This window comes from Mirounga angustirostris, unplaced genomic scaffold (genome assembly GCF_029215605.1).
Source record: "Mirounga angustirostris isolate CCGP_5_RB_7025 unplaced genomic scaffold, mMirAng1.0.hap1 SCAF_2, whole genome shotgun sequence".
NCBI classification, from domain to species: Eukaryota; Metazoa; Chordata; class Mammalia; order Carnivora; family Phocidae; genus Mirounga; species Mirounga angustirostris.
The window spans coordinates 3,460,174-3,481,664 of record NW_026991710.1 but is presented as its reverse complement, the minus strand read 5'-3'; the positions used below and the strand labels follow the sequence as shown (position 1 = coordinate 3,481,664).

General features: G+C 60.4%; 1 protein-coding gene across 15 annotated transcripts in view; it reads right to left on the bottom strand.

The window, feature by feature from the left end:
* ABLIM2 (actin binding LIM protein family member 2) overlaps positions 1-21,491 on the bottom strand; it is a 120,656-nt gene that overhangs the window by 50,021 nt on the left and 49,144 nt on the right. For 10 of the 15 annotated variants that reach the window (XR_006791873.3, XR_008506639.2, XR_008506634.1 and 7 more), the window contains exons 7-11: positions 20,138-20,225; positions 17,168-17,226; positions 10,117-10,194; positions 3,941-4,087; positions 1,426-1,458 (exon numbers count right to left, since the gene is read on the bottom strand). Coding sequence is in view for 2 of the 15 variants with exons in the window: in XM_045881552.3 (XP_045737508.1) it covers positions 1,426-1,458; positions 3,941-4,087; positions 10,117-10,194; positions 17,168-17,226; positions 20,138-20,225 (405 nt within the window). In the remaining 13 variants the exon portion in view is untranslated. The remainder of the gene's footprint in view (positions 1-1,425; positions 1,459-3,940; positions 4,088-10,116; positions 10,195-17,167; positions 17,227-20,137; positions 20,226-21,491) is intronic. The other 5 variants (XR_008506641.2, XR_008506642.2, XR_008506644.2 and 2 more) reach the window with 1 other exon arrangement.

Here is a 21,491-nt window from a genome sequence, read left to right as displayed (position 1 = left end):
ACCCCCAGATCCCAGAGGGCAGAGTCTCCATCAGCCCCTCCCTATGGCTGGGCTCTGGAAGAGGGGTGGTGGAGGCACCTGGCTCCCCAACACCCCTCAGCGCCCCTCCTGCCCCATCCTCCCCAGCACCCAAGCTCCTTACAACCACGACATTTTGAGATCTTCGAGAACCGTAAGATTCTGCCTTCTCCCCCCGCCTACCACCCAAGGGGGGCTCCTACGTGTGGGACGTAGGAAGGCACCCCTCCCAGGCCCAAAGGCCCAGTTGAGTCAGAGCCACAAGCATTGGCCCACGAGACTCCATTCAAGCAGCATGAGCAACGGTCGGGAGCGGTCAGAGCAGGCGGCAGGTGGCATGAGATGGCATGACACCGTGGCTTGGGGGAAGGGCAGGCAGTGGGCCCGCCACGGCAGGGCACGCTGGCCGGAGTCCTGGGACGGCGCAGCCCGGCAGCCCGCCGTGGGGGGGACGCTCCTGCTTTGCCCCTGAGTCCAGCACGGGGGTAAGCACAGGAGAGGGGAGAGTCTGGGTTTGGAGCTCACAGCTCTCATGCTTTCTGAGCCGACCTTCTGCCTCCGAAGGCTTGTCCTTCGGCAGAACCCACTGAGCCACTGTCCCTAACGCCTGCCCATGCCCCCACCTCCACGCTTGGCTCAGGCCGGTCCCCAGGCTGGGATCACACCCACCAGCTGTCACCTGGCTTCGTCCTGAGCCCACCTGGCCCGTCCCACCCACGGCGATGGGTGTTCTCTCCTTGGGGTGGTGGCTTCTCTGGGCATCCTCCACACAGCCCCACTGGCTAGTTTCTACCCCACGGGCATCCCTTCTCCTTGCTTAGCCTGTCCGAGGGCCTGGCCGGCCATCCTGTGGTTTTCGAAGCTCGGCACTGATGGCCACTTGCCCGGTCTGGTGGGCGCATTCCTGGATCTGAGGGTTCAATGCCCATGCAGACGGGAGTCTGGTGGGCACCTGTCCATACCACTGAGTGGCTCTGGGAAACAGAAAGACAGAGCTGCGGATATAAATGCTATTTGATAGAAAAATGCTCTCGGAATACCCGTCTGCAAGGATCTGGGTGCTCCATATGTCCCACTCAGAGCAGCGTGAGGTGGGCCCAGGCTAACCCAGGCTCCTGGGAGTTTTCTCTACAGGAAGCCATGAGCCAGACCTCAAGAGAGCCATGTCCCATGTGTCTGCCACTGCAGGGCCGACAGGTGCACCACAGAAGCATGAAGATGAGATGTGATTATAAAAATAACCAACACCGAGGACGGCATTTCAGGCCACCGAGGACCATGGCCCCATGACCCAGATGGTCAGGAGCCGCAGAGGCCCTTCTGGGGGTGCCGTGGGCGGTTATGTTTATAACCCGGGCGGCAACACCATGAGCGAGAGGGGGCGTTGGCTGGGGGACAGGCGGTTACCTCTGTCGGCGTCGGCGAGAGTACCTGTGGGGACTGTGGATACAACACACAGAGTGGCCTGTTAGGTCGCTGGGAGTGGGGGGGCAGAAACAGCAAAGGGCACAGACACGTCCTCATGCCCAGACCCTCCTCCAAACAGGAAAGGAACCCCACCACGAGACATGACGCAAGATTCCAGAACCTTCTTTTTGGAGAAATACAGTCAATGGCACCCTGAGAAAGGGGTCCCCAGGACATTTCTTTGGGCCAATCCTGGAGTGCGCCTCCACAACGGCCCACCCTGACGCCCACTGCTCCCTCATGAGGACATATTTTCCAAAAGGAAGACCATCAGTTTGGGGTGGGAGATGACAACATCCTCTGAGCCCGGCAGCCTTGGTTTTCCCCAGAGAGGAGAGACAAGCGGCCCAGAGAAAGGAGGGCAGTTCAGGGCCTCGGGGTTTGGGGATTCCCCCTCTCTGCAGAATGGAAAAGGAAAGTGTCCCCCAATCCTCCCATTTCATGGAAGGGGAGACTGAGGCTCAGAGAGGTGAAGGTAGGTCCCCGAGCGTCCAGCGTGCTGTTCTTTTCCCCTCTGGACTCCCGCTCTGGTGGTCAGGTCAGGCTCTGGTTGCCGGAGGGCTGCCATTCCAGAGAAGCGGGCAGAGCCGTCCAGCCCTGAGGCCAGCGTCTGCTCAACTCAGTGCCCCGACCCTCCTTCTGGGGCTTCCCTGTCCCCACCCCATCATTTGCCCACAGAAGCATCCCCACGGAGACCACCACCACGCAGGCTCCCAGCCAGGGTGTGGCATGGCCTGGAGAGGGGAGAGCCCTGGGGCGCTGAGATGGGGGAGCAAGGGGACTCTGACACCCCCGGGGGGATGGCGGAAGCCAGCGTGGAGGCCATGGTGACCGGGGCTGGCTACCCCGGCCCAAGTCCCACCTCTGCCTCAGTGAGCTGCACGGCTCTGGGCCAGCATGTCTGTCCCCCGAGCCTTGTGCCCTCATCTGCATCCTGGACACTCACTCCCGTGGCATGGGGCCACGGGACATGGATACCCAGGAAAGCCCAGTGTCCGTGCAGAGTGAGTAGGTCAGAGGGGTGGGCGGCGACCCAGGTGGCGGTGACATGGCTCAGCCACAGCAGTGTGACCCGCCAGGGGACGGAGGGAGGCACCCGTGGTTCACAGCATGCGACTGGAGGGGTGCGGCGTGAGACTGTGTGGCTCAGACTCTGCATTTGCTCCGCACTGCTGTGCTCTGCTCGTGTGTTTGCCAACACTCCCGGACCCGTGGGAGCAGGACTGAGGGTGATGATGCCCCGCACCCATGTGCCCACCTAGCCCTCCCCGGCCCAGGGCTCCATGGCATTCTCAGCAACCCTACACACGGCTGAGGCCCGCATGAGCCAGTCTGCACAGGAAACCTCAGGCTCCAACCAGGGAAGGTGGGGTGGCACAGGGCTGCTAAGGGGGTGGGGAACTTGAACCCAGGCCTCCAGATCTGGCTCCCGTTCTTAGAGGAAGCATGAGGGGCAGCTAAGGAAACAGCCAGCAGGTGGTCTTTGGGGCAGAAAGGCCTGGATTTATCTCGGCTCTGCCGCTCACCGTTTGGGGGAGCCTGACCAAGTCAATGGACCTCTCCGACCCTCTTCAGCTCTGTCCACCAGAGCTCAGACCAGATGCTGGGTGATAAATCCCCACACACAGCTTGGGTACATGGTAGGTGGGGGCCGGTCGGGACCCCTCCCTGTCCCGCCTCTGAATGGGGCACGTCGTCCACATCCTCAGGGTCCCGGGTGTCCCCTGTGGCAGAAGTCAGCCAGGAGGGGCGCTTGCTGGCTGCTGAGCAAGCGAAGGGGGGTCCTTGTCACCCTCCTGCCCTGCCTTGTGTTCAGCAGCGGCGCCTAGCCTCTGTGACTGTACCAGCCCGTGGAGCATGGCGCCCCCGAGCCTCAGCCCCTCGCAGAGAAGCGGACAGAAGGCTCAGGGAGATGTGTGAAGGTCCTGGGTTCTCCTGCCCCGGGGCTCACCCATGCCAGGCCGCCCACACGTGGATGGTATACACGCTCAGGCCACCAGCTGGCAAATCGCTCTTCCTACCTATCCTGGGCACCCACGGCCACACTCGAGTCTCAACACCACCAAAGGGCAGGGAAAATCAACAGCGGACTCCACGTGAGATGGAGAGGAGCCGTGAGAACCAAGTCACCGGGGAAGGACACGCCTGAGGGACACCAGGGAATCCACCGTGTGTGGTCCAAACAGGTGGTCAAACCAGCGCAGGGGGTTCATGAGACGGGGGGCGGGGGCAGGCCAGCTGCTGAGGGCGGCAGATTGCCTCCACACCAGCATGTTTCCTAATTCCTCCCCCAGCGAAGGAGACCCTCCGCGAGGGTGGGGGCAGAGCCCCTGGGGACTCTTGAAAGGGGATGCGCACAGGCCATCGGAGGGGATAACAGGAGGCCGGGGGTCAGAGGGGGTGGAAGCGGACGCGGCCCTTGCCATGGGCACACCACCCGCCGCGGGGGCCGTACCTCGTGGCAGCTCTGCCTGCCCGCCGCCGAGTGGCTGATGTACGGTGAGTAGGAGATCATGTCGGGGCGGTCGATGTTGTAGATGGCCTTGCTTTTAGGAAGAGCAGCCAAGTCCCTGTAGTCGAGAATCTCATCGCCCAGCTTCGCCTGAGAGACAGAGAGCGGAGGGCACTGTAGCTCCACAGCCCAGAGGGCAGCAGGTGCTCTGGCGGCCGTGGGGACAGCGGGGCCCAGCCCAGGACCCAGGCTCCGTGGAATGGGGTGAAGGGGCAGAGGCACATGGCCAGGGAGTCCTCACAGTCACGTGGGCCTGGGTCCCTCGGCCCCCCCACGGAAGTCCACGGAGTCCTAAGGAAGTGTATTCTCTGAGCCTCTACTCTCCCTGCCAAGTGGGACAGATGGTTGCATAGGACAGCCCCAGGGTCAAAGAGGTAGAGCCTGTCACCTGTCTGGCACAGAGCCCAGCAGACCCCGAGACTCAGCCAAGGGCCTAAACATACCTACACACATCTCTGTGTGCACACACACAAACCCATACAAGCACGTCAACCACATATGTGTGCATAGAGGCAAAGGCACACACATTTATATGAACATGCAAATACCTGGATGCACATGCATAATGCACACCCACAAACACGCATAACATGTGTGTGTGCACGCACACACACCCATGTGTGAGCACATGCAAATGAAAACACACCCATATACAAACACACATGTGCAACAAACACATGTGCACACGCAAGACATGTGCATATGCAAACGGGCGCATGCAGGCGCTTAAAGTCACGCGCACACATACACGTGTCTGCGTGCAAACACACATGTCCGTGCACGTGCATTTAAACACACACCCAGTGGGTGCACGTATGTACACACACGTGCAAGCACTGGGCATCCACTCCTGCACACGTACGCACGTGCACAGAGGACGCGCCTACAGCAGAGCTCGTGTATACACTCACTCACGGCCACTGCCAAACACTCGCACACACACTCGCACGCCCCCCACACGCCCACACTTGCAGGCACAGCACACACTCACTCCCTCACCCAGCACACACACTCGCACACACGCTCACACCAATCCACATTCACACCCAACTCACACCCACACATGTAACAATGTACACGCACACTCCCGTGTAATAGCACATGCTTGCACACATAATCACACTCGCACAAACCGCTGCACACTCGCACACGTATTTGCACTCACACACTGGAGATACAGCAGCGAAGGGCCTGACACTGGACCGGCTGGCTGGCTGCGATAGGACTGCAGGTGGGGCCAGGACCGCACCCGGCCCGCAGCAGGTGCTCACGGGTGATGCACACGGAACCACTGCATCTGCCCACGTGAAGGCCACTGACCACCCGCTCTCCTGCATCACCCTCCCTGCATCGCCCCACCACCCCTCCCTGCTCCAGGGGGCTGCAGAGGCCACGCGGAAGCTGAAACAGGTCCCTGAGCGGGGCAGGGCCACACCCACACAATCCTCAGGTGTCACAGCAGGAACCATCATCTGAGTCGGTCCCCGTGTTCCTGCTGTGGGTGCCAACGTTCCCCTCCATCCTGGAGCGGACACACGTGGTCACCTCTTCCCCACCATGCCCCCCTCTCAGCATTAATCTCAGCCTGGCCTTACCGGACGCCAGGCTGCCCCCACCAACTTGGCTCTACCTGAACCCCGAGGGAACCTTCTGCTCAACCCCAGTGTCCCCCAGTGGCCAGGCCAGGGCCAGCGTGGGCCCACACTCTTCTCTGTGGTGGGACTAGCTGTCCCTTTCCAGCCCAGGCGGCTCTGGTCCAGGCCCTTGGTGCTCACATCTAGGCCAGGCAAGAGCCTCCGGGGGCATTCCTGCCGCACTTCTCTGAACAGACATCGCTGACAGAGGCTGCTAGCACTGTGAGCTCTTCCCTGGGATGCCCTTGGCCTAAGCCTTTTATTATCTGCTCACCAAATACTCATGACAAGCCCATGACGGGGGGCACCCACAGTTCCTTCACTTCATAGATGCAGAAAGCAGAGCCCAGAGAGGTTACATAGCTCACCCAGAGTCACACAGCCAGGGAGGTATGGGGTGGGAAGAGGCCCGGGTCATCGGGCTCCAGAGCCGGGCTCCCCACCATCGCCCTCCCCTGGAGCTCCAGCTCCAGCACACTGTCCTCAAGCTCAAATCCTCCGGCAGGGTCTCCGGGTGCGCGATGCAAGCCCTCACTGCAGTCCCCAAACGCAGGTTGACATTCCCGGCCCACTCCCCCTGAGGTATCTCCTCCCTGTGCCCCCAGCATGCCAGGCTCAGCCCTGGGTTCAGTAGCCCCAGCCCACCTCCCCTAGGAAGTCTTCCCTGACCACCCGACTCCAAGGCTCTCATGAGCTGGTGGGTGCTCTTGGGGTGAATGCTGCCATTTGTGATATATTTTGAGAGAGGGAACGTCTGATGTCTCAGACCTCTGACTCCTCCCTGTGGAGCCCTGGGCAGGGTTCAGAAGACCTGAGTTCAAATCCTAAGTCTGTCGTTTGTAGTCAGGATGGGCCCTGATCAGAATTTCTGAGCAGTTCCCTAGGGGCTCTTGTGCACCTGCTTATCCTAGCGGCCCACTCCTCTGCCCATACTGTCTACCACGCTGAGCTCCTTACGGCTCCCCGGCCGTCTGGAGCCCAACGGCTCAGCACCTGCTGCTCTCTCTCCCAGGCCCCTTTGCCTGCTCAGCCGCTGGCTCTTCCAGACTCAGTCCAGGTCTCCCTCTCTGAGAGACTGTCCCTGCTCCCCTCCCCCATTTGGGTTGGATGCTTATCTCCTTTCCTGCTCCCCTCCACCATTTGGGTTGGATGCTTATCTCCTTTAAGTGAAGGTGCCGATGTCGGCTGGTGCACCAGTCTCCCCTTCTCTGGGACTGGTGGTTTCTGGGGGTCCATGACTCGATCTGTTTCATTACGGAGTCCCTCTCCCTAACTCCGTGCCTGGCACGGCAAGATCCTTGGGACATGTTTGCCAAATTGAAGTAAAATCCATGGGGCATTTGCCAAAATCAGGTGGATTCTCTGGACCATTTTACAAGATGAGACTACCACCTACATCTTGCCCACCCTCTGGATTTCATGAGCCTCAGATTAAAGCTGACACCAGAATGAGGGGCTGGGTGAGGCCTGCATTCACAAGTCCCTGCACAGGCGGACCCCCTTCCCTGCCTCGGACCCCACTATGATCAGAGCATCGCCCGTCTGTGGGTGTCAGCCTGCTGCGCACGGGTCAGCGAGCCCTGGGTCAGCCCCTGCTGATCCCCGAATGGCACGGATCAGAGAGGTGGCCTGAGGGCACCACACCGCTCGCGCCTGCCCTGGGCAAGTGGCTCTGCTCCCGGCTCCTCAGCATCTGCCCTGCGCAGCGGGCGCACAGATCCGTTTTGTCCCTCTGCTGGCCTTGGGGCGGTTGCTGTGACAACGGGCTACGCTCTAATTGGCGAAAGGCCACTGGGACGTGTATATGTTCCTGTGATTTCTCCTTGCTTTTTTCTCTCCATACTCCGTCCAGCATGATAAACGATAATAACATATGGCCATCGATGACAGTAGAGTTACAATAAGCTCACCGATAATACACTGTAATGTAATAATGCTGATTTTCGGCTTCGCCTAGTTACTGATTCACTGCCATGCTGAAGAAAGGTTACAAACACAATATTCAGCATGACCTCATTTGGGTTAAAAAAAAACACAGCGCAAAGAGACCTAGGGGCGTGCTGCCCAGTATGAGCGGTGGCTACTCTGGGTGGTCAGATAGCGCATGGCATTCATCTTCTCCTGTGCCGCTGGGCTGCCCGGCAGCTGGGATCCTTCCAAGCTGCAGCAGGGATCGGGGCCCCCCTCTCGAGGCCCAGCACTGAGCATGGTGTCAGGTATGCAGTAGGCCCACTGCAGACCCCAGCAGAGAGACAAGAGAAAAAGCAGGGCAGAGCCCTGAGAGAGGACTCACGCCCCCTCGGTGAAGGAGTTCCGTGGATGTGCACCGACTGAATGCTCACACCACCCTGGTTTGGGGGGAGGAGTGGACAGCCAGGTGCTCCAGCCCGTGGCCTGCCTGGCGCCCAGGAGGGCGGACGTGTCCAGGCTGGGCTCTGGCCACGGTGCGTGGAGCCCACGTGTGGCCACAGGACATGTGTGCTCTTGGGTGGGGGCCCCGAGACTTCGCACTGTGATGCAGACGACTTTCTGCAGGTCTCTGAGCGGCATCTGAGAGTGGCTGCAGCGACCCGGGGAGGGAGGGGGGGGAGGAGGAGGAGGAGGAGGAGGAGTGTGGGGTGCGTCGAATGCTCCACTGTGCACCGTCATGGGGCCTTTCAAGGATCTGTGACCACAGTGGCCGGCGTCACTGCTCAACACATGGTCACGACAGTACCTCGGTCCTTGTCAAACACCAGATCGTTTAAAAGAGGAGCTCACGCCTAGCGAGCAGTCACCACGTGCCACGCGGCCACAGCGGCCACGGAAGCCGGGCCCCCTGCCAAGCGCTCCACTGACCTTGTCTCGTTGAAGTAACAGGAATCATAGTTAAGGTCTCTCACGACATTGACGGCACCGTGGGCTGCATTACGTCCTGCCAAGTCCGAATTTTAAAGCCCTCACCCCGAGGACCTCAGGTGGGACTGTGTTTGGAGATGGGGTCTCTTTACAGAGGTAAGTGAAATGAGGTCACGAGGGTGGACCCCGATCCCATCAGACTGGTGACCTTAGAAGAAGAGACTAGGACACAGACATGCACAGAGGGACGACCCCGTGAGGACGCAGGAGAAGACTTCAAGCCGAGGAGGGAGGCCTCAGGAGAGCCAGCCCCGTCCACACCCGGATCTCAGGCTCCCAGCCTCCCGGATGCGGAGAGAACGCATTTCTGTGGTCGGAGCCACCTGCCCTGCGGGATTTATTTGCGACGGTGGCCGAGCTACGAGCGCAGATCTCATACTGATCATCCTCGCAGTGAGCATTTGCAAAGTCCTCCCTCTGGCCCAGGGCTGCACTCAGGGTTCCCACGCTGTCCCTCCGCGGGCCATGGACAGCAGGTACTGTGGGTCTTCTCTGGCACAGGTAAGCTCTCGGAGGCTCAGAGAGGTTCACTCCTCACCCAAGGGCACACAGCTGGTCTGATGACTCCATACCCCCTTTCTGAGCCTCTGAGTGCACATTCACTAAGGGCCACGCTGCGATTCATCTTCGGGGCTTGTGATCATCACGTTCCCCCGAGGACTAGACTGCATGGTATTGTTACCCATCAGAATTAGGGTCAGGAATGACTCTGCATCCAACTAGTATGAGATTCAGGGCTGAAAAGGCATCAGGAAGAGCAAATCCAACCCCACTGTGTGAGAGAAAACAGAGTTCCTGGCCGGGCGGGAAGGGGATGGGAGAAGTGACGTGCCCCAAGACACCTGCTGTTCCTTACAGTGGTAGAGCCAGGCCCAGACACCCAGTCCAGGGCTTGCCCCTCCCCCAGCCTGCACCTAGAGCCTCGGGCTCTTCCTCAGACAATGGAGTTTGGTACTCACAGGTAAATAGCAAAAGTACTAACCTCCCACTGCTGAACCTGCAGCCCAGAGGTAGTTGCTATTTTTATACTTGTATGTGCACACACACACATCCCCATATGCACACGTACACACCCACACACACACCCATATGCACACACACACACCTGTACACACCCCCACACACATACGCCCTTTAATGAAAATGGGATCGTGTAACATACTATCTTTAACATGCTTCTCGCAGGAACACGTTGGACACACTTCCCAGGGTAACAGGTGCAGATCTGCACCACTTCTGACAGCGCCCGCCCAGTCCTACGTGAGCCTGAGTATCAGGTACTCAGATAAGTCTTAGCTGTGGCGCGGGGACGCAATACTGATTTGACAGCCCTGTGGACAATAGTTGTGAGCACAGCTCTTTGGGCACCATGGCTGTGTAACCAGGCAGTCCCCAGGTGGCATGACAGTCCTCACCGAAGGCTCCCAGTTAACCTCCAAAAGTCTGCACCGGCCTGTGCCCCGTGGCAGGGGTGAGAGGGCCGGCCCCACACCCTGACACCTGAGGACACCCCAGCCCCCAAGGGCACCCCAGCAATGACCCAGGCCCAGACTGAACCACCACCAGCTTCCCCACTCTCCAACTCACATAGATCACGCGGCTTGGAGACCCCGAGGTGCTGGAAGCAGGTACAGAAATGATGCTCTCGGAAGAGCTTCTGGTTTCCTGGATAAGGAGACAGGAGGAGAATGAAAGCAGAATATGTCGATGCTGGAACCTTCCAGATGCAATTATCACAGGTCACACTCCAACAGAAATGCCAGTTATGAGACTTTTTTTTTTGGGCAGATTGAAAGAATTCTTAAAATAAACACACAGGCTTGAATGAGCCGCTGGAAAGCTATAATCAGACAGACACAGCAGGTGACGCGGGCTGCAAGCATGGCAGCCAGCTCTCTGCACGGCTGGAAACGCTCCGATGATCACCCGGCTTGCACGCACGGAAATTATCTGTGTTCCCGAGGACAAGAGCAAGTGATGCATTTTCAAGTGGTTCTGCGGGCTCTGGTAGCAAAGGCCATCCTTTTACCCAGAATGTTGCTGCTCAGAGGTGTTATTTTCCGCCTAGATTATGGGGGTGGGGGTGATTGCTCATTCTAGCAGCCCGGTCCTCCACTGTCGGACTCCGCGGCCACCACATCTCTGACCTGCTCCTCGAACGTCCACCCCATCCTTCCTCCTTCCCCTATCACATCTCCTGCTTCGCCCCAGGGGATGGTTTCCCTGGCCCCTCCTCTGTCCCCTGCATCGGGGTCACCCATCCCTGCATGGACACCCTCCTTCTCCAGCTCCCAACCCACTCTCTATGCCTGTGTCTTTCCCCACCTGTAGGGCGTGACCTGGCGGGTGCCCACACCGCCTGATCCAGCCTCCACCCCTGCCTGGACCACCCACCGCCTGGCTTTCCCATGCCTCCCCAGCCAAGGACGCGGACAGCTCCCCCTGGCTGCCTCCTCTTGGTGGCCCATGCCCACTGCAGGGGTGTCAGCAGCCTGGGAAGGGCCACGTCACAGGCTGAATTATGTCTCCTGAAACTCATATGTTGAAGCCCTCACCCCTCGCACCCCAGAATGTGACCCTGTTTGGAGAGAGGACATTTAAAGACGTAATTAAGGGAAGATGAGATCACTAGGGTGGGTTCTGATCCAAGCTGATGGGGGTCCTTAGAAGAAAAGGGGATCAGGACACAGACACGCACAGAGGGACGACCGCGTGAGGACACAGGGAGAGGGCAGCCGTCTACATGCCATGGAGAGGCCTCGGGAGGAACCAACCCTGCCCGCACACTGAGCCAGGACCCTCAGCCTCCGGGACTGGGAGAGGATACATTTCTACTAGTTGAGCGACCAGCCTGCAGCATGTTATGCAGTGGGCCCAGGACACTATCACGGGCCGTGGAGCCCTCCCCTCCCAGCTAGAGGACCCCCAGCTCCTCCTTCACTCAGCAGGACAGCAGTGAGGACAGGACAACATCAGGAGCAGATGGGAGGCCTCTAAGGCCTGGGGAACTTGATTGCAGCCCTGGTTGTGCATCTGGGGAGGAAAGAGTAGACGGAGAGGGTGCGATGCTCGGGGTCACCTCCTCACTCGCCCATGCATCAGTGCTGGTCTGTCACGTGGGGGCCTCCCACGCTCCCATTGACGGCCAGCTTCCTCCAGGACCAGGCATGGGGCCGCCCACTCCCCTCGGGGCCTGCCCTGCCTCCCAGGGCCCTGGCTGTGCCCCAGGGCTAAACGGGGCACTGACCCAGGGCTTCCGAGGGCCAGTGGGACACAGCCTGACCCCACTGTGCAGTCTTGAGTCATCGGCCTCCCCCAGATCAGACACAGCATCCCATACTGTTTGCAGAGAAGATCCTGAGACAGCTAACGGGTGTGTGTCTCTCCCTGGCCCTGTGTGCAGGTGGCCCATCTTGCCGGGCCCAAATGAGGTCCGTACACATTTTATACATTTGGAAAAAACCCTTTCAGTCTCTGCTTCCTTCTCTATAAAAGGGAAAAACCTCCCTAAAAGGCACTTTCCCTTTCTGAGGATGTGACTAGAGCTATGACATGCTGGGGGCCCGGTGCCAGCAAATCATCTTTGCTGTTACTTCAGCTCAGCTTGGGCTCAGGACAGTCTGTAAAGCAGACTGACTCCGGTGTTTTAAAGGAAGGGGTGCCTAAGCAGCATGACCCAAGGACTGCCCCGTGCCCGAGGAGCACCTCCCGGCCCAGGGGCGCCACCACCATGACCAGGGCGCTTGGGCTGCCTCAGTGCCCGCGGGGGCTGGCTGTGCTCCAGCCCCTGCAAGGCGTCCCCAGCGGGCAGCCCCTCCCTCTGTGCCCTGTCCCCAGACGGGAGGGAGCCGAGTCCCGGGAGCTTCCTCCAGGGCCCAGAGACCCGGCTTCCTCTCACTTTCTATCTGGACTCCAAACGCCCAAAGGAGCCTCACAATTAATCAATACCCAGTTGTGTTCTCAGGGGCTTGTTCACACCCACAGAGACAGACGGGGCCGGGCTGCTTGCCCAGCCCCAGCACCATCCCCAGCCTGGCCCAGACAGACACTGTCCTGTAACAGCGACCAGGGCAGCTAGCGTTAAATGGAGAGGAGCGGGTGTTGGACCCCTTGCACCGTGTCAGTGTGACTTGTATGTGACCCCGTGAGAACCAGGTCGCCCGTCTCAGGCATCTCTGCGTCTCAGGCATCTCTGCGTCTCAGGCATCTCTGCTAGCCAGAAGGTGCTCAGCAGGAGCTCAGTGGCCAGCCATGCGTGGAATGATCACACGACCCGAAGACCAAGGATGCACCAGGTCCGCACCCTCAGCGGACACCCAGGAGCCATCCTTGTCCTGGGGAGTGGCCGTGCCCCCGGGGGATGCAGTCAGGGAGGACAGAGGGCCCTCCCTCTCCTAGCCTGTCCTGGGGGATCCCAGCACTGGCCTGGCCTGCTGGAGAGGAACTCGGAGGCACGGACCGACCTGGTCCAATGGGACCCAGAGCCTAGCAAGGAGGGGCACTTGTTAAATGACTGGTTACTGGTCAATTAATGGTGAGTTAGCTATTGTCTGGATTACCAGGTAGCAGTAGATCCAGCTCCACCTGGGGGCCACTTTCAGAGAGAGTTAGTGATGCCCGCACCACCTCTGCTGTGTTTCTCAGGGGCCGGCCTCGGCGAGCGGACCAGGGGCTGACCCGGGGCTGACCCGAGGCTGACCAGGGGCTGACCCGGAGCTGGCTGTTTCATGCTCCTTAACCGGCTTGCACGAAATGAACAGTACAGGAAAGTACAGCTCTGTTGTCCTGTCTTGCAGGCCAGGATCAGCCAGTCTGGCCAGGAGAACTATCTGTAAGGGGACCTGTGTGCCAGCCCCGTCCGCTCACTGCCGGCCCCGCCCCGGGTCTGTTCTCACTTCTCCGAGACAGAGGAGGCTCTGAGGGGCCGGAAGGAGGGAGGGAGGGTGAAATGCGGGACAAGCAGGCATGACCGGGGCCTGGATCCTGTCCCAGGACACAGAGGGCAGGCCCTGTGCGCGCCAGCCTCGGGCACGGCACCAAGGAGGGAACTCTTCTCAAGGGACGGCCTTGGCACCAGACGTTCGTGGGGCATCTGCAGAGACACAGCCCAGGAAGCCAGGCCTGGCTGGGCAATGACCCTTTCCTCCTTCCCTGTCCGGCATTCAGATGACCGCCCTACCTCTGGGCCAGTGGCCGCGGTCATGGCGGGCTGACCTCTGGGCTGAGAGCAGAGGGGCCTGCTGCTGCCAGGCCTGGCCGGACCTGGGCTCCCTGCAGGCCCCGAGGCCAGCTCCACGGCCGGCTCCAGAATCCAGGGGCAGGGCTGGCCCTCCCGATCTGTCCTTGAGTGGGCCGGCCGCGGGCTGACTCCCCCTTTCTCACCCGGTCACTCTCAGGGGACGGGTCTGGAGGCTTCTCAGCACGTGGGCTCCCTCCAGGTCCCTCTGGCAGGCCTTCGGGTTGGGATTTGGGGAGGGGTCCACCGACAAAGGTCAGGACCCTGCGGTCACTTCTAGGTCAGGGATGCTGCCTGGCTCATCTCTGAGGCCTGGAGTAGCCCAGGGGCGGTTACAGAGGGGATCGGGAGCTGTGTCAGCCACGGGAGACCAGGGCGCCCCTGCCACTTACCGTGACCCGAGTCGTGTACATGACCAACTGGGCCTTTCCTGCCCTCCATGAGCACACGAGCATGCCCACGCCTGCGAACGTATTACCTACCACGTGTGACCACAGGGACTCCCAGCCTGATGCGACTAAGGAGCCTGGGGTGGTAGGCCACTCCCGGTGCCGTGGGTGGACTCCCTGGGATCTCAGGTGAGGAGGGCACGGGGGAGGGGGTCAGGGCACAGGTGGTGACAGAGGCGGGGTCAGGAGCAGACCGCGCGGCCTCCGGACCCGGGAACGGAGGGGGAGAAGGCTCTCCCTGGAGCCTCCAGAGCGAGCACAGCCCTGCGCCCCCATCCTCGACTTCTGGCCTCCAGAAGGAAGGGAGATGTCTGTGGTTCTTTAAGCCACTAAATGTGTGGTCATTCGTCACAGCAGCCCCAGGGACAAATACAATCAACAGTTTCCTCCCGTAGTCTCCACGCTCTGCGTCCCTGGAGCTGGGAGGTTGGCTGTCACATGGATCTGCCCCCCAACCTCACGTTCACACAGCTCCCCCTGCCCAGTGCTGGGCCTGGGATGGGGTTCATCCTGCACATGCTCAGTGCGAGCGCCCTGGGCCCCCTGGCAGTGGGGGGCCCCGGGGCCCAGGCAAGTGGCGGCAACGGTGGTCCCAGAGATGGAGGAGCAGGGGCAGGGGGACGGCGGGGCAGGCGCTCCCGGCCCCAGTCCCAGTGTTCTAGAATTTGGGCTACAGTTCTGCGAATTCAGCCAAACTAGTGGCAGGCATCATCTGTGTGCCTGGGGAGCAGTGGGCCTGGCCACTGGATCCTCCCGAGGTCCATTCCCAGGCTGTGGGGCTTCCTGTGCCCCTTGCTTCCTTCTGCACAGTCTGTGAGGACACTCGGGTGACGGAGGAGCAGACACAGGTGTGGCCTAACCCAGGGTGCAGGGGCCACAGACCTGCCTTAGGATGCCTTGCCCCTGCACTGCAGCTCCTGCCACTCCCTGTAGGCCGGGGCTGGACCCCTGGGCCTCTAACCCTCAGGGCCCCTCCCTGTCTGCACCCCCAGGCCCGCGGCTTGAGCAGCATCCAGCTGGCGGTCTGTGTCCACCAGGGCTAACACAGGGGCTCTCCAGGCCGAGCGCGCCTCCTCTCTGCGGGCGTCAAAGGGGACCCTCTGAACTGGATTAAACCAGAGGCCTTTGTAGACACTTGAGGACTCTGAGCAAAGCAACCGGCACCACTTGAGAAACAAGGTCACAGATGAAGGGCAGGGCCGGCCCTAGAGAGGAGCCCAGGGCGCAGTCCCCACCTTCGGGCCCAGCCTGGCGTCCACAGAAAGGGGTTGAGCAACAGCGTGAGGCTGTCGCGGGTGAGGGGTGGCCTGGGGGACACAGAGGAGGTGCCTCTTCTCCACGGAGCCCTCCTACCCCGGCCCAGGGCCCCCCTGTGCTCGGGTCCCCGTGGCCATCAGACATGATGTGCACGTGTGCCCCCGCATGCCCAGAGCATGTGGGGGCAGGACTCCATCACCTCTGTGTCCTGGGCCAAGAGCAGGGCCTGGCACAGCCAGAGGCTTGGTGAAGTTGTGCTGAATGACTGAGGGTGAGCCGTGAGAGATGCGTGGGAAGCGGGGGCTTCCAAACCCACCGGAAGCCATTTCTAAGGGAAATGGGGGATTGTCCCTCTGCTGGCTTCCTTCAGCGCAGGCCTATCGAGAATTTGCCGCACTGGGTTGGGGCCCACCCATCTGCGGGGGCCGGTGTGGGGAGTGTCTCCTCCACCAGCCAACACCCCTGTGAAGCTCAGAGGCCCAAGTCTGTGGGGTCTCCCTCCAGCCCCACGAGAAATTCCCCAAACCTGCAAGTTCTGGGGATGGGACCAGCTTGGGCTTGCTGATAGGGCTGTGTCCACGCTGTAGAGCTAAGGGTGAGGGGTCTGTCCACCCTGCCCAGGGCCCTGCCTCCAGGACCACCAAGTCTCAGCCTGCAGACTTAGCTCTGACCCCATTTCCTCCGGAGGCCTTTCCTGACTGTGCGTCTGGCCTCCCCTCCTCCCGTCCACTGGCGTCCTCGGTCCCCCACCAACAGCCTTTGCTGCAAATTTGCGTGTGTAAGGGTCAATTTCTGTCACTCCCTGGAACGTCAGTCCCGAGAGAACAAGGTCCGTGCCCACCTCCTTCCTCACCTGTGCCTGGCGCCCAGCTGGGCCTCTGAGAGGTAGAGAATTTGGTCTCGCCCAGAGAGAGGTCCGGCCTGCACCCTTGACCCTGGAAGGTGATCTGTGTCCACTGTCAGAGTGTCCGTTCAGGGAGGGGGTGAACCACACCCAACAGTCTTAGGATGGGGCCCGGCCACACTGGAGAGACCAACCGTGTGATCTGGGGTGGTCTAGGGTCATGCCACCTGGACCTAGTGAAATCACTATGTCAGTTAGTCAGTCAGTCAGTCAATGGAGCCCCAGTAAGATCTCTGGACACAGAGCCCCCCTGCTGGGCAATACTCCGGGCATGCGGTCCTACACAGGCTGGCAGGTCCCCCGTCCAGTCTCCAGGGCAGAGGAGAAGCTCTGTGTCTGCCCCCCTCCCAGACCCTGCACCACGCGCCTCTGTCTTCGGCTCACTCCACGTGTATCCTCTCCTGTAATAAACCCCAACCGTGACTATCAGTTTTCAGGGCGTCTGTGAGTCCTTCCCATGAATGACTGAGACTGATCACAATTTGGGGCCCCTCAGCCTTGCAGTTGGTGTCCCAAGTGTGGACGGTCTGGGGACTATTTGGAGACCCGCTCATGTCATAGCTGTCCCCAAACTTTTGCAGCCCTCATGCCCTCTGGACCCATGGAGAGGCCTGCGGGCCAGGACAGGGAGGCCCCAAGATGCCCCGCCCCACCTCGCACCATCCTCAGCACCCCCAGGCCTCATGACACCTGGCCCGTGGCCTGGTGTGACCAGCCGGTGAGCCATCAGACGCAGGTGACGGCACATGGGCGCCGAAGAACACACCGGAGCAAGCAGTCAATTCCACCAACCTTGTTTTTGTCTTCAGTTCTGGCTGCTTGTCGGCACGCCGGGTGCCAGATGGAGGAACCTGCGGACAGATCCCCAAGAGGGAGGGCTCAGTGTTACTTCCCACAATGCAGACGCTGCGCAGGGAGTCAGAAGCGGGGAGCTGGTAGTCCACACGCGGACGCTCTGCTGGAGGGGGTGCTGGGCCTGGGGCAAGCAGATGGCCGCCCGGCCCCAGGGGCTCATGGCCCAGTTTGGGGGGCCGGGGGTGTACAATGAACGGGAAGCGCACCACTGTGAGCACTGGGGACACCCGGGGTGCCCAGAGGAGGCTTCTCGGAAGAGGGGTGTCAGGTGGCTTCTTGTTCAGAGGCGGGGGAGAGAGGACGGGCTGCCCATGGGTGCAGGGGTAGCAGCCCGGCCCAACCACGGGCACGGCTGGGGCTGGGGCCAGAGCTGGGGTGGGAACCAGCCTCGGGAATGGGAATGAGGCTGGGGGGCAAGAGCTCTCGGCCGGGAGGCAGGAGGGGGATCCTCAGGTGGGAGCCGGGGTGTGGGGTGAAGAGCAGGGCGAGCCTGACTCTCTCACTGACTCCCTGGGTCCTGAGACCGATCCTGCCTCAGTTTCTTCAGCAGCCAGTGTGGCCCCACCACCCACGCCAACATCTAGCACCATCAAGGTAACAAGAGCACCACGGGCCCCACGGGCCCCGCCCTTTCCTCATTCGAACTCGGGCTCTCCAGGTGTCAGATTCTCCCCGTCCGCAAACAGGGCTGATAACGTTCCTCGCTCATCAGGCCAGTGGGAGAGTCCGATGAGGTTAATCTGGGGTAATAACACACCGGAACGGTGCCTGGTGAGCTGTAGCCTAGGGCGTTCGCTGCATTACTGCCATATGTCCAGTGCGGGTGGGTTTGGCGCGTGTCAGCCCTCCCTGCGCCCCATCTTTCAGGGCCCGGAGCACCTGCTCTCCCTCCGGGGCCTCCCTGGATCTCAGCCCGGCCCCCTCGCCCCCTTGGCCGCCGCAGCTCTGTGTCTAGGTTCACACCCCATCAGGGAGGGGGCTGTGTCTGTTCCGTGCCCCTCCCCGCCGCCCAACAAGCCACACAGGGCCTGGCGCATGAGAGGCACTTAAAAGTGTGTGTGAAGGAAAGAGCGACGTCCTATTTCTGGCTTGCAAAGGCTTCCAGGTCACATGAACTAATGGCCAGGAGGGCAGGTTATTACTGCCTCGCTCTGGCAAAGCGTCTGCATCAGCCTGGAGCTCCTGGGGAGACCACGATTGAGGGTGTGTGTGTGTGTAAAACATTCATTTTTGACAACGATGACTACCAAAGTAATAGGTAAGTCACTGATATTCCTTATTAAAAATTAAAGACACCCAACAAAGTATAAATAAGAAAATGAAAACCGCCTATAACCTCTGAGCCACTCTGCTCGGGCAGCTTTTTAGCGTTCCCGTGCGTTTTTCAGAGAATGCGGATAATGTTGTACATAGTCTTATGTCCTACGATTTTTGTTTAAAGCGTCTAGAACGTTTCCCCATGTAATTAAATATCAGAAGCATAACCACGAGGGCCGTGCAACATCCCACATGGAGAGAGGAGGATTTTTCCGTCCCTCGCCCGCTGGTTGCAGTGTTTTATTTCTAAAGTCACGTTGTTGGGGGGGCTTCCATGGCACGCCAGTCCCAGCACACCCCTGTCATTCACCTAAGGACTTCCTAGAAATGGAGTCGTGTGGACATTAAGGCTCTTGATGGATTCTGACGATTTCCCGGTTTTGGCCACACCAGCCAGGTAAGAGGCCCATTTCCTTGATTCCTCACAATGGGGACGCGACCTTCCTTTCAGTCCTTGTCAACCCAGTGGGGGAACGTAGTATCTAATTATTCTTCTCATCTGGGTCTCCCTGATCACTACTGAGCATCAACAGCTCCTCCCCTGTATTTACTGGAAAGGTCTGCCCCACGGTAGGTGGTGCTGGTGGTAGCAGAGAGGGGGTGGGCTGCCCCGTCCTCCTCGAAGGCTGAGAGGCTCACTGGGACCCCTGCTTTTCAGAGCTTCAACTGTACGGGATTCACCTGTCAGCACCTTCCTGGAGCCCCAACATCCAGGTGGACCAGGCAGAGGGTTTCAGGGTGTCCAGGCTGGGCGGGGGCCAGACCCCCCCCAAAGAGGCCCTGGCCGGTGCTCCAACCCGGGTCCACCCCTTGTCACACCGACTGGGAAATCTGAGGCTGGGAGAGGGGATGGGACTGGCTTCCATATCCCACAGAAAGTCATGGCAGGACTCGCTTTAGAAACGGGGTGCCTGCCACAGCCCAGAGCCATGAAGAGCGCCTTTATTCCCTGAGACTGGGTCCCTCTTGATGGTGAGCTCCTGTCCCCATGCTGCGGTCCCAGCCCATTGTGCTGGGCATCAGAAAGGCCTGAAAGCACTATTTACAGTGGGGGCGATGCTGGAGGGGGCCCCCTCCCACCCAGACGTCCCAGCAGCAGTGGGAGGGGCGCAAAGGACCCCTTTCATGGGCTCTCAAGCAGAGACTCAAGGAACAAGAGGGGACACCGGGGACGAGGCCAGCCTAGCGACGTCACCCCACGAGGCTGGGCTCAGAAAGGCAGGCCTGTGTGACACACAGCCCCAAGACGACAGCCCCATGAGGTCATGAAACAGCCTGTGTGTGGCTCTCCCATCCATCCAGCCTTGCTCGGCCTGCCTCCGGGGTCGCTGGACACAGACGGATCATTGAATAGAAACAGTGGCTGCAGAGATGGGGTCTCCAGACCCAACCCATCGTCCTGGGGAGGGGCCGAGCAGCCCCGGGCCGTCACCGTGTCCCATTTCTCTGCCTCCCACACGTTGCCACTGGGCTGGGTGGGGGGCTTCCCAGCTATAGAGGTGACACCAGTTCCCACCCAGCACGGGACACGGGCCCAGGGCATGTTCCTGTCTTGCTCTAGGGGACGGGGCAACGCGGTTTTGTCCTTACCTTGAAGGTACATCTCCTCGCCTTCCTCAAACATCCGGCCGCACCGGACGCATAGTGCACAGAGTGGGTGGTAGTGTTTTTCTCCTGCCTGTAAAGACAGCGAAACAGAGGTGTTTCTACCGAAGCTAAAGGGGCCACAGAAGCAGCCACACTTGGCTGGGGGGACAGTGTGCCCACATGAGGGGTCCTCAGAGGATGCTGTGTGTGTGCTATGTCCCATATCCATCGGGGTCCCAGGACGGCACCTGAGAGAGCCTGGGTCCGCTGGGTGCTCCCGGGCTGTCCAGGGCACTGGGTGCGGAAGCAGGCCACGTGCACTGGGGCCACGCGCGCCAGGGGCCACATCTGGGAGCAGAGACCCAGCGGCACCACCCGACCTCCAGGCGAGCAGGGGTGTCACCCAGCTCCTCCAGCTCGGTGGTTGATGGATCTGCCTCCCTCGTGGGGCAGGGGGGCCAGGTCCTGTCCGTCTCTGTACCGGAGTTGGGGGGCGCAGCGGGAGAGGGCAGAGGGGAGGCCGAAGCTAATGTGACTCTCCAGGTGGAGGCACCGGAGGTGTGGGCTGTCTTACGCATCTCCCTATTGCTCAGATTTCTCAATTAGCATTTACTGTTTTTATAATCCTTAGCATCCATTAAATTAAATGCAAAGATTAATACAGACATAACGTCAACTAATCACACTGGCTGGCGTGGCGTAGTTCTGGACGGCACAGAAGAATCGCCCCAAACTATCATACTCGGCACCCCTCCACGGTAATATTGTTAGCGTTGGGGTAAGGCGGGCGGCAGCCGGCTGGCAGCCGTGGTGCTAACGCCATGTTTCAGTCTTCCCTGACGTGGGAAGGTCCGATGACCCCTTCCTGAATGTGAGTTAGTAACAGCACTTCCGCGGATGAGCACGTGAGGGGCTCAAATGCACACCCACATCTCACTCTCCTCCCTCACCACCGAGCCGTCGGAGAACCCCTGCCCCAAGGTGACCCCTGTGGCAGGGAGGAGGAATCCAGAACACGCTCCTCTCCCGCGTGATGTGCCCCGTGGCACGGCCCACCGATGCATCCGGGCGAAGGGATTCTTCCCGGGGAGCGCGGGGATGCTGCATCCATCGTCCTCCCGCCTGCTCTGGAGCCTCCTCCCGATCCCTCCGCTGGGAGCACCCTCCCCCGCTCCACCTGCCCGGGCCCTCCCTGTTCTTTATCGCAGCTCAAATGCCGCCTCCTCCTGAAAGCCTCCCCCGCACACATCCCTGGTCTGGGCTCCTGCGGGTTTCTTCTTCCCCACTAGACAGGGAGCCCCTCGGGGGCCACGTCTACCCAGGGCCACTTCAGGAACCGCTAGTTGGCGGGTCCTCT